Genomic DNA, 16,125 nt, shown 5'->3' with positions numbered 1-16,125 from the left:
TAGTTGGGGTCTACATTAAGCTGAGGGACTTTTTCAACTGCAGAAAGATCCTTTCTAGTCACCAGCTTTAGTAAATAAGCTGACCTCCTGACCAAGTGATTATCTAAATTATAGCAGCTAATGGTGATTAGTCCACCACATGGACATGTGGCTGAAATACAGACGCAGGGTCACTTAAGTGGCCCCTGAACAAACAGGAAAGACACTCACAACTGCCGCTTTGTGCAGCAGGTGGTTGCTCTCCTGTGTCCCCTGTAGACATGACATGTAGACATGACACAAGTATTCCCAATATCCAAACATTTTTAAGGCATGAGAGAGTAAAAAAAAGATATAATGGGGATTGGTGGATTTATTCTCCCACTGGGTGTAAGGCCCCCAGCTTCCTGGGTAATTGAAAAATGATTTCACGTGTCAGCTAATGAGTGCAGCATATCTATGCCCCGAGGAGGCCAGTCAATCAATCTCTCATCAGGCTGCCTCAACAGTGTTTGTTGGTGTGTTTGCACATGCCTTTGATGTGCGTATAGGAGATGTTGTTTTTGTGTTGTGTATTAATGTGTTAGATTAGAGCCATTAATTATGAATCAAGGACAGTCTGGTTTCCTCCTCTTCCCTGACTCATTTTGATATCCATTTTCAGCTGCAGGATATTTGCTGAGTGTGTTGAAACTTCAAAAGCCAGCTCTTGCTTGGAATGTGCCATTAAACTGTAAACATCAGGACAGGGCAATAAACCTACCAGCGTGCACGCACACACCTCCACAGTTTTCACAACTACAGACCCACTCTTTTCATGCCGACTGAGGTTCAATGTGAAGTTTCCATGTGACCGTGCCAAAGAAAAGAGGCAATAATGATCCAAAAAGTGTAGAAAATGTAATTTTCTTGGGTGTTTGAGCACAAAGGAATTTCACCCTTGACTCTCATTTACATTCTGTCCTCCTCCATCATACCAGTTCTGGGAAAAACAGAGCAAGCCGCGGTCGAAACATGTCAGCTGCCTTTCACATTTACGGAGGAATGTTGGCCGCGCTTCACAATGTTGTCAGTCAGTACGCCAGATAAGAGCTCTCAGTTCATAAATAAGATTGATGGCACCGCATACCACCAGTTCCTGCTCTGTGTTTTCCCATACAAGCATCTCTGTCAAAAGCATCTCTGCTATCTCACCAGCTCATATCCTCTCTGTCCAAGTCCAGGCTTGCTTAGGTGTTTTTACATGTTCCTCATCCACTCATTAAACCCACTACTGCAGGATATGCCCTGACTTCAGCTGCTCAGCTGCGTTCGAGTTTAATACTAGTTTGTTTGGGGGTATTGGTTAGGATATAGTTATATTGTATTTTAGCTACACATATTTGACATGCACTCTTAAATTCCAAAGTCTTACATTTCCTCATAGTTCATGGGTCTTAAAAAACTTAAACAACTGAAAATAAATAGTTCCACAGATTGTACTTTAGTCTTTCTGTTAAAAATCTTTAGGTGTAAAGTTGAAAGAATGTCTGGTTATTCCCTCAGTTTTTCTTTTATAAGCTTGTAAACCTTTTAAGATTGAGTATTCTTAAAAAGTAACCTGTGCACCGTCAAGCTCTCCGTTTAGGATACAGTTGCATTTTTAAGCCAAGTCAGGCCTGTTTGTCTTAAAGGAAAACATCATCTCATGTTGGAAACTATCTTGGCTATTGCACTTTGATTTTTTTTAAGCTGATCTGGAGGAATTAATTTCTAAAAATAAGCCATCCAAGGACTACAAACAAAAAACATCTTCTTGTAATGTATCATGGCTTTGTTTAACCCAAACCAATACCGTCCAGCCTTTTTGAATGCTTCCGCAATCCACAATGGCGCTGCTTTATTTTATAAATACAATACTATACAAAAGATTAGTAAGAGAGTACACATTTTAAAGCCATGCAATAGTGGTGTGTAAACACAATGGGAATAAAGAGAGGTGAGCGGAGAAGAAACACACAGTGTATCATGGGAAGTTCCCAGTAGGATAACTAAAGGATGTTTCAGGGTTTTCTCATCCAACAATAACTGTAACAAAGGAAAGCTTTAAGTAAAGACAGTGTCTGTCTTCTGAATCTAAAGTGGGCGCTGCTTCCACAGGAAAACAGCCTGATAGCTAAAGACTCTGCCTCCCATTCTACTTTTGGAAAACTGAGCAACCACAAGCCCGAATGATCTGATCCCACAGCTTCTCACACCCAACACATCCTTTTGTTTTCTTTTCTCTGTGAAGGGTTCGTGGTGCAAATGTAAATAAAGTTGCAGTCACTATTCAGCAAGTGAAACTTTATCAAATAAAAATTGTAATTAATTTTATGTGTAACTTCCTAATTCAGTTACCTTTTTTCCCCACATATTTGATATTTACAGGATGTGTTGTGGAATTGCACTTTTGTGAAACATCTTATAAAACAGATAGTAATTTTGGATTATTCAAAGGTTGCATTAAAGTCAGTGTGGTACAGATTAATGGGGGCTCCAGTGACGAATGTTGCTGGACTGAAACGGAGCAGGCTGTGGTGTTCATGGTCAATTTACAGAGTATATCTAAAGAATCGGACGGTTTGCTTAGGCTGCTGCCCCCGTGACCCGGCCTCGGATAAAGCGGATGAAGATGGATGGATGGATGGATGGATGGATGGACGGTTTCAAAAGGCTATGTTTTTTTAAAGTAATGGACACAAAAATTTTAAAATACATTGCCAAATATAAAGCTTTACATACAAAATGAACAATGTTCACATGTGCTCAGTGTGCTGTCTGGAAGCATAGCATGTGTCAATGTGAAACTTTTTGATATCAATGTGTTTAAGGTTTATGATGCTGATTAGATCAACTCATCAACCAACCCTTATAAAGCTTGTGTAAAGGTAGAATACCTTTACACAAGCTTTATAAGGGTTGCCATGACTGCCATTCGAGACCAAAGTGGGATAATGTGGAACTGTGAGGTGTTTAAGATATGATGGGCACTGGCAATTTAAGAGTTTAAGAATACTATTAGTGAAGTAAACTGCAAAACTAAATGATTTTGGGGGGTTTAACTATCCTTCAACTTTAAATGGGCAACTTGTGGACTTGTTTTTCAAAGCTGGCAGCAAAGTTGCTCCAACCCTCTCTGTGAACTCAAAACAGTCCTTTAAGGCTATCTAATGTTTCTTATTGTAATCTCACACTGACTCAGGGATGCTGAGATCAGGGCTCTGTGTGGGTCATGCCATTTGTTACACGATTCCTTGCTCTTCTCATCTCTGAAGATAGCGCTGGCTTTGGCTGTGTGCATCAAGCTGCAGAATGAATTCAGGACCAAAGAGATGCTTCTGTCATTGTATTTCCCGATGAAGGCAGATATAAAAGAAAGAACCTTGAGCTCTCATGTGCACGAAACCTTTGAACAGTATTCTGTATGTGAAAGCGAAGTAGGAACCACTCAGGATCACCAGGTGAATAAAGCAGGCATCTACTAGAACTGTGGTGATGTGTTTTAGTTTTAACAAACCAAACCATGCAGGGTGACCGCTGAAACATATGAAAGGACACTGATGACACCATAACATTCATTGTCCTTGTCGCTGTCACTCTCATTGTTCTGGCGCACTGTGAAAACCCAATGTCTGAGCTCCCGCCGCCCCAAACTGGTACAAGTCGATACTTGTGGCTCGTTTGAGCGGGTCTGTGTGTGTTCACATATGTGCGTGACCTATTTGGAAATAGACACCATATAACAGACCTCTCCTTTCTCTCATCTTCATGTCCAGTGGCCTGTCCTGAAATAGCTCATAAACACTTCTGGGCGTGAGGTATAGCTGAGGCATTGAAAGCGTGCAGGAATGTGATGCACGTTAGCAAAGGTGCACAAGAATTTTCAAATGACATTAGCAGCTAATCTGGGAGAAACCTGCCTTTGTCATGTATAAGGTTACGCGTCCTAATGAGAATGTAATCTATGCCAAGCATGCTCTCCGTGGCAAGAGGAGAACAAGAGAGCTGGCCACCCGAGAAAGTTGAACCCAAAAGAATGCAGCTCTGGTATTCATTAATGAAGAGCACTCTTCTCTGCGATGGAACGACGGTGCAGGAATGAGGAGATGGCGTAACAACGGAGAGGAGACTCATCAGAAAACAGAAAAGCGCTAACGGAGCTACCTCGGTATTTATCGTTCAGCCAATAAATGAAATGATAAACAAGTCAGACAGCTGGTAAATTATATTAGAATATTTTATTGCTTTATGAAATGTTGCATCAATTCAACTGTATTAAACCTTCATATTGTTTCGAGTTCACAGAAATGTCTGTTTGAAGTCAACACTCGGTTGGTTGTGTACAGCTTGACAAGACCGTGATTGTCGGCACATAACTTACAACAAACATACATACATAAAACTCTTTGGCGTCCCGCTCAAAGCACTATCGTATCTAAAATAACAAACATCTGTAGAAAATATATAATAACAATAATAATAATAATAATTAACCTGTTTGTTAGTTCAAAGCTCACAGTAAACAAAAAGAAAAACAACAACACAGCATTTTCAACTTTTGCCCCTAAATGGCGACCAAACCAGCTGGATCACCACATCAGGGCAAACACTCTCAAACTGTAACCACACATGCAAACATACTATGAGAAAAAAAAAAAGATAAAGAGCATGAGAAACAAAGAGAAGATGAAACACCGTGATGCTGCATCCTCCCAAAATTGCAAGCTTGCAACACCAGGTCTGTGTCAGTATATGCATTTATATATTATACAGCTCCCTGTTCATGCACCTCTGAAGCTCTGTAGAACCAGCTACCCGAGACTCAAGACGTGCGAAGAGCAGGAGCGCTAAAATCAGCAGTGTTATCAGCTTAAATTAATTAATAACGGGGAGTCTTACGTAAAGATAATATCTATCTGATCGGAATTAAATTCACTTTTTTTTGTTCATTTGTTTTAAACTTCAAGAGAAGGGGTGGATCATAAAGATAACCTCTTACTAAATGTTTATCTAGAAGAGCTTGAGGCTTAAGTTAATATTTGGGGAATGTGGAAACCAGATAAGATAAATATGTAGCTTTTTAATTCATTGGTTTGGGAAGAGAAATAATAGGGATTATACAGGGTGGGAAAGCAGCATTTATATTTATATATATTTATTTATAAATATTTTGGCATACACTCTCTGAGAACACGTTGCCATGTTAGAATCCAAAATACTGTCCAAGTACCTCAGAAGATTCATCTTTTCTCACTCCACCAGGCAGACTGCCTGCAGCTGTCCAGCCGAGTGAGAGAAAGTGAGTCGGAGCACAGCTCTGTCTCTAAAATGTGAAAACAGTCCTTTTTTTCCCCTCCTTTCTTTTGGTAACATTCCTGCCTCCAGTATTTAGTTCCAGTCTTGCACCTCTTCACAGATACTCAGAAATAGCTTCTTTTTTCTTTTCCGCATCCCCATTCAAAATCTCCCTCTCAGTTCTTTAAATGAAGATTTCCACTGCCTCCGAATCCAGCTCATCCAGGCCCCTGAAGGGGTTTAATAGCAACTTCTTAGGCGCTGCCTTGACTGGAGAAAAAGAAAACAAACAAACAAAGAAGACATGGATAATTATTTAAGTGTTTTAAGGCTAAGACCAGCAGAAAGAAAAGTCCTTGATGCATTTCAGTTAGCTGTGGCTAAAGGTTAACAGACGTTTTCCACAGTCAAACAGGCCACTCTACTGAGCGTGCTCAGTCAACAAAACTACATTATTTCCTAACTGTGCACATTCCACAGGGCCCACATTATGAACCATGGCCTACACACATGGTATCTGACTGGTTGGTTATTCCACAGCATGGTTAATCAATATGCACTTCATGAAGTCGAGGCCAAAAATGCCTTTTATGTGTACAGCTGTACTGGGGTATAACTTTGTGCAGGATTGCTGCTTTTTTTGGCTTACTGACCCATCGTTCATACATGATAAGGTGCTTACCACTGTTGAGCTTAGTTGTACTGGCTGCCTCTTTGGTTTTGGTTCCCTCCGCCTGCCTTTCTAGCGTCCCAGGTTCAGACTGAGGAGAGAGCTGACGACTGGGCAAAGTCTGATCATCTGAAAGACTCTTACCTACGAGAAAGCGTCACAGAAGATGTCAGCATGTGCACCTTTTTATTTCAAACCTTTCAGCGGTAGACAAAAATGTATGTCTTTGGATCAAAAAATGGCAAATTTGTGCTCCTCACCTCGTGTCTTAGTGTTGCTCTTTGTGGGGCTGATGGAGGGAGTGGAGGAGGCAGATCGGAGGGTTGCCCCCGCTGCATTCAGGAGGTTTTCAGGTGGACTTTGCTCGTCCTTTCGACCCTGGTCCTGGTGCAGCCGCTGGTTGAGGATTTTGATCACGGCATCTTTTTCCAAAATCTGAGCATAAAGGGCACGGATCCTGATGCAGAGCAGAAAAAACATGTCAGAAAGCTGGTAACCAAACAGTGGATGAAAAAAAAGAGGCAAATCCTGAAGGCTTGTTTGAAATCAAAAAGGGGGTTGATAAATAGTAGGTATGCACCTGTTCTCCATCTCCTGGTTCCTGTGGTCGGCGACTGGCAGGTCCTCGTTGAAGCTGTTGTTGGAGGAGTGGCAGGGCGAGTGGTTAATGATTGTGGTGTCCCTGGAACAGAAAAAGAACATTTCCTGGGTTTAATTCAAGCTTGAATGAGCTAAACTGAGCATTTGTACACATGAATTCCCAGCATTCATCAGAAGGAGAATGAGACACCAAGCTACATCCGTCTTTACCTCTGGGCAGCGGCAGTGGCAGCCACCTCCATGGCAAACTGCCTCATGGTGCTCTCTTCCAGATACTTCTGCTCCCAGCGCACCACGTCGGCTTCAAGGGCAAGGATTCGCTCCTCACGCTCCCGCAGGCGCTCTTGGAGTGAGTTCATGGTCATTCCAGGGGGCTGTGACTGCCTCTGTGATAAAGAGATAAAGTATTTGAGATAGATCCTAAAAAACAAACAAAAAACTGCCGTCATATATGACCAAGAACAAAGGCTCTACCTGTTGTGCCCTCAGACTCCTCAGCTCCTGCTCTAGTCGTGTCCTCAGCCTCATCTCCAGGCTCTCCCTCTTCTCACAGGTGGACTGGAGCTGAGCCAGCGCGCTCTGAAGCCTCTCCACCTTTTCTACATACGCCCTCTTCCTCCTCAGCTCCTCCTCGAGCTGGCGACCTCGTCCTCGAGCCGCCTCCAGGGCCTCCTCGAGTCGTTTGGCCCTGAGGTTCTGCTCCTCAGCTGCGGCTCGCAGCCGCTGCAGCTCCCTCTCCATGCGCTCCCGCTCGACATTCTGCTCCTCATCTGAATCAAAAGAAAAAGTAAACACGGTCAGATGAAGAGCATTACAGGATTAGAGTCAAAGTGTGTTGGACAGAATGGAAGTGAAAGTTTTTTTTCCAAACTTTTCTCAAGTCTTTTCTGAAAAAGTACGGAAAGCTAATCCGCAATTATCCCTCCTAAAACCGAATAAGTATCCAAGTTTTTACATGGTGGCCAGTGTTCTTCATTTAGTGAAGCACTCCCGGAATGCTGAGAGCAGGAAGGGGGAGAAATCTGCCCTATCCCTTTGACCCACATAGCACAGAGAATTCCTCATCAAGGCCATGCAAACACCACAACCCCGCTTGAAAATCAAACTCACACACAGGTGGTGGTGAAGGAGGTGGTGGTGGTGGTGGGCGGACTTCATTTCTACCACTTGCACTGCTGCTCTGTGATTTAGAAGGGCTTCATTTCCTTTTGCAAGGAGGTGCATGGATTGAATTCCCTATTATGAAGCCTTCTTACCAAATAAGCTGAAGTTATGTAAGTGAAATTCCTGCATGAAACGATGCCCTTAGCAACAGAAGGGGGCCCATGGTACGCTACAATCCAGTCCAATCAAGCATGCCGATTCTAGAGGATGAAAAGGAGGAGGAGTGGAGAGGAAACTAGCCCAACGAAACGACATACTTACTTTGTTCAAGCAGCTTTGCCATGATGTTCTGGTTATGGTCGGCTGCCTTGACTTCTTTTGCAACATGGGTCCTAGCATTTTCCAGGTTTTCTGTGATGCAGCAAAGTGTAATCAATTAGAGTAATTTAAAAAAAACCTTGGACCTGCTGAAGCTGGTGTCACTGAATACTGCAGTTTGGTGTCAGTACCTCTAAGGTCTCTGTTGAAATCCTGCAGCCTCCTGGCTTCAGCCACAAGCCTCCTCCTCAGTGTCTGTTCCAAGTTCTCTCTCTTATTGCTGGCCTCCCTCAGTGTCTCATAGGCCTCTGAAATACGCTGGATCTCCTGCTCCAACTGCAATGGAAGGGCGAGGGGGAGGGGGAAGATATAGGAGGGTTGGAAAAGAGGAAGAAAGGAGAAGAGAAGGAATTTTGGGTTAACCTACTTGACATGCTGAAGAGGAGCTGGAATGTTGATTCATGCTGTTATAGCACACAGATACATATATGGGTTCACATGAATGTATGTGAATAAAGCACACTCTGTGTGTGTGTGAACATGTGTGTGGTGTAATACTGAGAAGGAATTTAAGCCCGCACCACTCCCTTTGCGACTGATTTATATCTACATTCCTGAGGGCTGATAGCTTCAGTTCCAGGTGTGTGAGCACACAGGAGCATGCGCACACACACACACACACACACACACACACACACACACACACACACACACACACACACACACAAAGGCTCTCTCTCTCACACACACATATACAGAACTGGGAAGGCTGCCAGCGGAGGGAAGGTGTGCATGCCTGTGCCTGGCTTGCGGAAAACGGCAAAGAGACACCCACCATTACGGCAGTCACACAGGCATGTTTACCCAGGGCTGCGGCCTGACGGAGAAAACTTTCCAACCCTGGCAATTATCATTCTTTAAGGTTGAGACAAGGCAAGGCCCATGTGACATAACTCCAGCAGAGAGCAAAAGGGATTTTTTTAAAGCATAAATTGGCTGAGATATCAAATGTCACCGAAATGGTTTCTAGCACGTTGAACGAGTAAATATCTCGTTTTAGGAGCCGGTTTGGTCTGACACTCAGTCACAAAAAGCAAAAACATGGCTGTAAACGTAGCACTGTTTTAAAAGGGAGAACATGGAAAAAGTGGTGCTGGGTACGAAAACAAAAAAGACCTTTCACTTTTTAAGGGCAGCCCGCCACTTGACTGCTGTAGACCCCCACCCAAGCACTCATTAAAAGTGTGGGGGTCGAAACCCAACTGGCTGCTGTGTGACAAGCCCCAGATTAGACTGAAAATCTATGGTCTCCGCACGCGCACACACATACACGCACACTTTTTGACCTCCACTAGGTTAGCTACACAATGAAAGGAGTGTGTAAACACAGTAGCAGGCTGTGACCTCTGTTTGTGTCTCTGTGGTGTGGAAGGAAGCAGCTGCTGATCTCATCTGTCTGCCCTGATGAGGGAGTGTGCCTGGGGTTGGATATCAGGGAAGCAACTGTTAACTGGGCTTGTGTTTCATAGACAGGTGGCTCAGACGGAGGGTGTTGTCTGGATGCTCTCCAAATTCCTTTGGGATTTTCATGACTTAATGGTGTGGTAATCCTTTCCTTTGAGTTGAATGTATTTAAAAATTAAAGATATTGAGAGAAACCTTTTTTTTAAGTACTTGTAAAATATTCTAGTTTATCTCAATTGTGGACCAGTGAGAGATGAAGCTTTTCTGTTCTTCTCACCTTTTGAATACGGCCGCTCTTCTCCCTGTGAGCCTCCAGTTCTTGTCTCAGCCTCTCGTTCTCCATCAGCAGCAGCTCCACCTGGTTGGGCTCCTCCAAGCCAGCAGGTGGCAGGCTGTTGAATGTGCCGTAGCAGGGGGGTTCTGCTGGCTGACCAGACTGGACATACCTAAGAGATACCCGCATACATTAGAGGACACTCTAGCTGAATCACACTTATACCGTAATAGAATATAAATATGAGAAAGAGCTTTTTTATATAGCATGACATCTAACGTATCACTGTGTATGAATTTATACACAGGCAGGCCAGCCGGCTCCAGTAAAGAACCTAAAAACCTGTATGTGGAACGTACTCAAACTATCCTAGGCAACGCAAGTATGCAAAACTCTCCTTTAGCAGCATGCCAGACATTACAAATACCTACAGGGCTGGACTTGTTCTCCGGTGCGGATTTCAAAGAGGAAATATGAATAAGTATTCAGACTGCGGTGTGACTCACACTAAAAGTATGTGTTTACGCATGTGAAACACAATGGTGCCACTGGGCGGGCTCTTGTGAGAAAATTTACACCGGAGTGCATGATGTAATGTTAAAGTTGCTTAAACTCCATCTGGTACCTGTGCTGCTGAGGCTGCACTGGCTCCTGGACCTGGTGAGGGATAAATCCTTGGCCCTGGATGGGGGCTGAGTACTCTGGGGGTGGGTTGCATTTGTCCATGTTTGGCCCCAGGCCCTGGTAGCATTGTGGGCTGTAGTAAGGAAGCTCAGGGTAGCTGTGAGAGGTCATCTTTATGGCTTCTGCTTTAGCCGCTGCGTCTTTCCTCTCCAGAGATATCTGCATGTGATGCTCGCTGAGAGACCGCACATGGCTGCACTTTAGCGCCATCAGATCAGCCTCTTCGTGGAAGACCCCTTCATGCAGAAGCTTTCCCTCATGGAGCTGCCAAGCCATGTACTGAGACTGAGCCTTGGCTTGCTCATAGGTTGGCAGCTTCTCCCCATGCAGCTGGTAGCCACTTTCTGAGTGATGGTAGTCTCCCTGGTGCTCCTGGCCCTGCGGTTCCTGCCTCGCAGAGAGCTGAGGGTAGAGAGGATCCTCCTGGGTGAGACTCTCCAAAGAAGATTGTGGGCTACTGCTCATGTCGCCCCCACTGCTGGGTCCACTGTTGCTTCCACTGCCTCCCCGCAGGGCCTGCTGCTGGATGGCTAATAAGGTACGGGTATCTGTGGGGTTTCCGTAGCGGAGCTGCTCCTGGATGAGCCGATGCAGGACTTTGCCAGACGACTCCTCGGTGGACAACATACTGCTTTGTGAACTTAGTGATTATCTCTTTGAATCAGTTGACTTTTTCCTCAGTGAAAATATTAAAAAAAAAAAAAACTGCTGTGAACCTGGAACAAAGGGGCGAGAGAGTAAAGTAGGATCAGTCTGAGGTGGCAGTGAGGTCAGACGGTAATAAAGCTGAGGCAGGCTTTCACAATAACAGCAACACTTTAAACACAAAGTTATTAAATGTGTTTATTTATTAGAAAACAGTGTGACAATGAGTCTATGTTACCAACAGCGACAAAGTGGAGATGTGGACATATTTTATCACTGCAGGCAAAAAGTGCATGCGCCAAAACTTCCACTCTCACGGTGGAGCAAAAGCGCACAAAACCACCACGTAAAACACTCCACAGCTCGACTTTCCTCTTTAATACATTGTAAGTAACTTTAAATTAAAACACAATTCCCAAAGATTCAACGAGAAGTTTTACTGTAGCGACTCTGGCGCTCAGGAGAAAACAGAAAGAAAGGGGGGAAAAGACGCTCTTCTTACCAGCTCACGCTCTCATCATAACCCAACGTTATCCTCGACTTCGAAGTAAAAATAGTTCCACTATTGGCATCAGCTTTTTTTTTTTAAGTTAAACGTGTCTCATTTCCCCCCTTGAACGTGTTGCCGCGATCCTCTCTTGCTGTGAAATGATTGTGGAGAGAGCAAGCGGCGATAATAAGTAACCGAGGAGGGACTGAGGTCGGAATGCCAGGAATGCAAAACGCGAGGTCCCTCGGGGATCAAAAGCGTAAAAACCACACGGGAGGAGGGAGGAGGGAAGCTGCAGTGCGCTTTATTATTACCAACGAGGAAAGGAAGAGAAGTATAGGAAAGGAATGAGCATTTTTTTTCACTAAACTGTGAGTTACTTGATAAACAGCAGCAGTTATGAAGTGATAAACTCCTTCAGTGATGCAAAAGTATGCGAATCATTCACTTTAGTTCAATTAAAAACATACTGCACTGCATGTACTGCACCATTAACAGCATGCATAATTAACGCACATACTCAGAAGGCCACCTGAACGTATAGAAATCTATAATTATAATAATTTTATGTTTCTTGTAATCGTTGGTGATGCATGTGCAACTCTGCTTCTGAAAACAGCTGGGATGGTCTATTTAAAATAGTAAAAAGAAATCATTTGAATTGTTTAAATTGAGACTTGTTATTGCTTTTTATGTTAAATTTGTTGTCAAGCTGAATTTGATGCCAGTAGCACTTCAGAGTATGCATGTATGTTTGCCACTTTATTATATCACCTAATTATTTAACAGCACCTTTTAAGCATTCAGGAATTCCACAGAGCTCTAGTTTTGAAAATGAACTGTAACCACTCTGACTTGATTACATTTTTATTTTTTTCACTTCATAATATGCCAGATGTTCTCAATGGGTGTCAGACCCAGATTCCTGTCAGGCCAGGCTGTTTTATTAGGGAGCCATGTTGGAAAACATCCTCAGTGTCATTTGGCATTGTTTTGCTGAAATAAGCAAGGCCTGAAGACATCATCTGAGTGGAAGCACAAAAGCTATATGAACTTCATGAGTTACACCTTGATAGCATGTGATCGAACCCTTGCTTGCGGTGAGAGCTGCTTTAATTCTACGTGGCACAGATTCAACAAGGTGCTGGAAACATTCCTGAGATATTTTGGTCCATGTTGATGCACATTTGATGTGAATCTCGGGTTCCAATGAATCCCAAACGATTGAGATCTACTGATTGTGGAGGCCATTTGAGTACAGTGAAGTCACTGTCATGTTCAAGAAACACGTTTGCGATGATTTGAGCTTTGTGACATGGTGCACTGTGCTGCTGGAAGAGGTCATCAGTAGATGGGCACCCAGTGTGGTCTTCTGCTGCTGTAGCCCATCTACTTTAAGGTTTGCTGTGCTGTGAGTTCAGAGATGCTCTTCTACATATCTTGGTTGTAAGCTAATGATTGTTTGAATCACTGTTTTACCTGTTGGGTCAACAAGGCATTTTCACGCAGAGACGTGCTGCTCACTGGATATGTTCTCTTTTTCAGACCATTCCGTGTAAACCTTAGAGATGGTTGTGGGGGGAAATCCCAGTAGATCACTAGTTCCTGAAATACTCAGACCAGCCAACAGCCATGCCAAGCTCAAAGTTTTTATTTAAGCGAGACACCGTGGTGGTGGTGCAGTGGTTACCATTGTTGCTGCAATCACTGCACAAAGGTCCTGGGTTCTGATCCAGCCTGGGCCTTTCTGTGTGATGTTTGCATGTGGGCTTACTCTGTATACTGCACAGTTCAAAGATGTGCATAAGGTTAGGTTAACTGGCAACTATAGGTGTCTGTCTCTATGTGTTAGGTCTGTGACAGATTGGTAACCTGTCCATGATAAGCACCACTTTTCTCCCTGTGACAGCCCCAACCTTGAACCTGAGCTGGATAGTCAGAAGGAAATGGATGGCTGTTCAGTTCTAACATCTGAAACTTTGTGAGTTTTCTATGTTAAATTAAATTTTGGTTTCAAATGTGTTTATCTGCTTTTGACACGCGTCCCAACTGAAAAATAAATGTAGTGGTGGGGGGAGGAAGTGCTTCATCAATCTTAAATAAAAAATGCTCATCGAGGGGTCATTTGGAGGTTTGCTGTGTAAACACTGTGCATTTGCAAAAAAAAAAAGAAAAAATAGCAGTTAATTTTTATTAATTCCTTTGCATAATTCTTGTTGGAAATTTGTAAAAGGCCTGCTGTCAAAATAAAGCTTTACCTTGAGTTTTTATTATTAACACACTGACTTTCCTACTTCTACTTTAACTTTTTACTAGACCAAAGCGTAGCTTATTGCAACTGCTTCACATGAATAATAACTAGAGCTATTTATGAAATCTTTGTGTAAAAATGAAATAGTCTAAAACATTGCACTGTGAAATACAATGAAATCTCCTAAAATTGGTCTCCTGAAAACCTTTTATCTCTGGGCTGTAGAAATCTAGGCTCCTGGTATTCACTACAGGCCACCATGGGCTGACAATTTCCTAATGTTGTAAACCTGCTCAACATTTGGCAATAAAACCCTTTCTGATTCTGATTCTGATAAAAACTCTGCTGGTGCACATGTTTTGAAGCTGTTACATGCCTTAAATGTGTGCGTGTGCCTGTGTGGTACATGTGTCCCCTGGAATCCCGAGTCTTTGTAGCCCCACTACTACAAACATAATGACTCGTTGTACCCAACATCGTGCAAGCAAAAGCCCGGAGGATGCCATGCAGTGGCACAGCTTTACAGTCCAAATCTGAACATTACCACTAAGACAGGCCTGAGAAAGCTGGGATAGACCTGACCACGATACAAATTTAAAATGTGTCTGTTACAGGCCTGGAGCATCCATGTTTGTTTCCTTAAAGGGATACGCTTTCCGCCTCGAGGGAGAAAGCAAATCTTTATGGCAGGCTTTATTTCTGTCAGAGCCAAAAGACAAGCCTGAGCTACTATTTATTACCTGCCAGGGCCTAACGGCTGCTATATTGAGGACTTTAGACATGACTCTGGCTTTTATTATGGGGCCTTTAAATAGCAGACATTTTAGTCATAACAGGCGATTCATATCTCCAAGCAGCAGGCGCAGAGTGCAACAGATGCTATCCTGCCTCTCTATAGTCCATATTTTCCCACCAAAATCCCCATCAAAAAGAAAAAACAATTGCAAACTGCGAGTGAATTGATGAAGAAATCTGTGCAATCATAGCACAACAGTCATGAGTAATTTACTGTCGACCAGTGTGTGGCCACTGACCTCAGGCAAATGATCTAATTAGACCTAAAAATCTATAGGTTGGATGAGTTTCTATTGATGGTCTTTGTCCTACCTCCTTAATTAAACACACACATTGCCTCATGCTGTGGACATGAGCATACATATTGGTAAAGAAGAAAAAAGAAAGAACACGCAGACATTGTGTCTCTGTGGGCGGCACTCACATGGAGCCAACTGGTCAGCAAAGTGCAACATGTTAGCATTTCCACCTTCAGATCCACACTGTGAAGCAGCATAGTCTCCACCTATTTAAAAGCCCGCTCAAGTCATTTAACACCACCTCACTACTTCCTCTGCTCCCTCCCTGTGTGTCAGCATGTGTGTGTCTGCTGGTGGACAACGCCTCTGGTCATTTTGTCCCCTATTGTAGCACACTTCCTGTGAACTTGCTGAGGAATGTGAGGCTGACCCTTTGACAATTATGGACGTTTTCAAAAAGTCATTACAGGAGATGAACATCTAAAGTGGCCTGCCACAAAAATTCCTCAGTGTCTGTCTGCCTGTAGGCGCTGAAACCCCGAACCAGACGAAACTTATATTTCATGAGTTATTCCTTGTTTGTGAAAAGAAGAGTGGCACTGAAGACTATCCGAGAACACCCAGTAAAATGAAACACAATTGTGTTGTTGCTATTTACAGTAAACTCATATTCCTCTTGTGGTTTTCGTGGAAACATGAGCACAAATGAGGCAACAGTGAGACTAGTCAAACTACCAGTTGCACAAATGAAACAGTCTGAGTCTAAATTTACTCATCTTAGGCATGTGTTAAAGAGAGTATAAAAATCTCTTTGTGAAAAGGAGAGCAGCAGGAAGGCAAACCTCTGTGGGGGAGTCCTTAAAGGTACACACCTTTATTTTTGCTGGATAATCTAATTGCTTCATGAGCTTTTCTAAAAAGAGATAAATAAAATAAATAAATTCAAAGATTTAAACAATGTTAAAGTAAAATAAACACTGAAGAAATGATGGAAAAGCAGATCTTATAACAGAACAGTATATAGTAGTGTATTTACTTATTATAGTAACAATTTGACGCTATTTAACAGACAATTCAACCTTCAATTCATTATTTATACAGTATTAAGTCACAACAATTGCCTCCATGTTTTTTATAACATAAGGTAAAGACCCTACAGTAAAGAAACTACAACAATCACACAATTTCTATGAGCAAGAACAATGGGAAGGGAAAAACCTCCCTTTTAACAGGAAAAAGCTTTTGACAGCGGCAGGCACAGGGAGAGGCAGCCATCTACCATGACAGGTTTGGGGT

General features: G+C 43.0%; 1 protein-coding gene across 1 annotated transcript; it reads right to left on the bottom strand.

Moving 5' to 3' along the window:
* Positions 1-4,225: 4,225 nt before the first annotated feature.
* On the bottom strand, positions 4,226-11,748 carry amotl2b (angiomotin like 2b). Its single transcript, XM_085254943.1, has 11 exons — positions 11,557-11,748; positions 10,351-11,125; positions 9,729-9,897; positions 8,179-8,323; positions 7,991-8,080; positions 7,040-7,335; positions 6,776-6,951; positions 6,546-6,647; positions 6,226-6,422; positions 5,978-6,109; positions 4,226-5,565 (listed from the first exon to the last, which is right to left on the bottom strand). The coding sequence occupies exons 2-11, from the start codon at positions 11,034-11,036 to the stop codon at positions 5,480-5,482; spliced, it is 2,079 nt and encodes a 692-aa protein (XP_085111069.1). The 5' UTR covers positions 11,037-11,125; positions 11,557-11,748; the 3' UTR covers positions 4,226-5,479.
* Between the last annotated feature and the right edge of the window lie 4,377 nt (positions 11,749-16,125).

Source organism: Mchenga conophoros, linkage group LG18 (assembly GCF_057382185.1).
Source record: "Mchenga conophoros isolate Kocher_MC1m ecotype Shallow Benthic linkage group LG18, M_conophoros_male_GT1.1, whole genome shotgun sequence".
In the NCBI taxonomy this organism is placed as follows: Eukaryota; Metazoa; Chordata; class Actinopteri; order Cichliformes; family Cichlidae; genus Mchenga; species Mchenga conophoros.
The sequence above is the reverse complement of the archived record's forward strand: the minus strand, read 5'-3'. Positions and strand labels throughout refer to the sequence as shown.

Bases quoted from the DNA above. Each gene is read 5' to 3' on its own strand.
- amotl2b (XM_085254943.1), bottom strand. From the start codon at position 11,036: ATGTTGTCCACCGAGGAGTCGTCTGGCAAAGTCCTGCATCGGCTCATC. The intron at 9,898-10,350 runs GTACCAGATGGA...GGTATCTCTTAG, and splicing joins GTGCAGCCTCAGCAGCACAG to GTATGTCCAGTCTGGTCAGC. The intron at 8,324-9,728 runs GTGAGAAGAACA...CTTCCATTGCAG, and splicing joins AGAGCGGCCGTATTCAAAAG to TTGGAGCAGGAGATCCAGCG.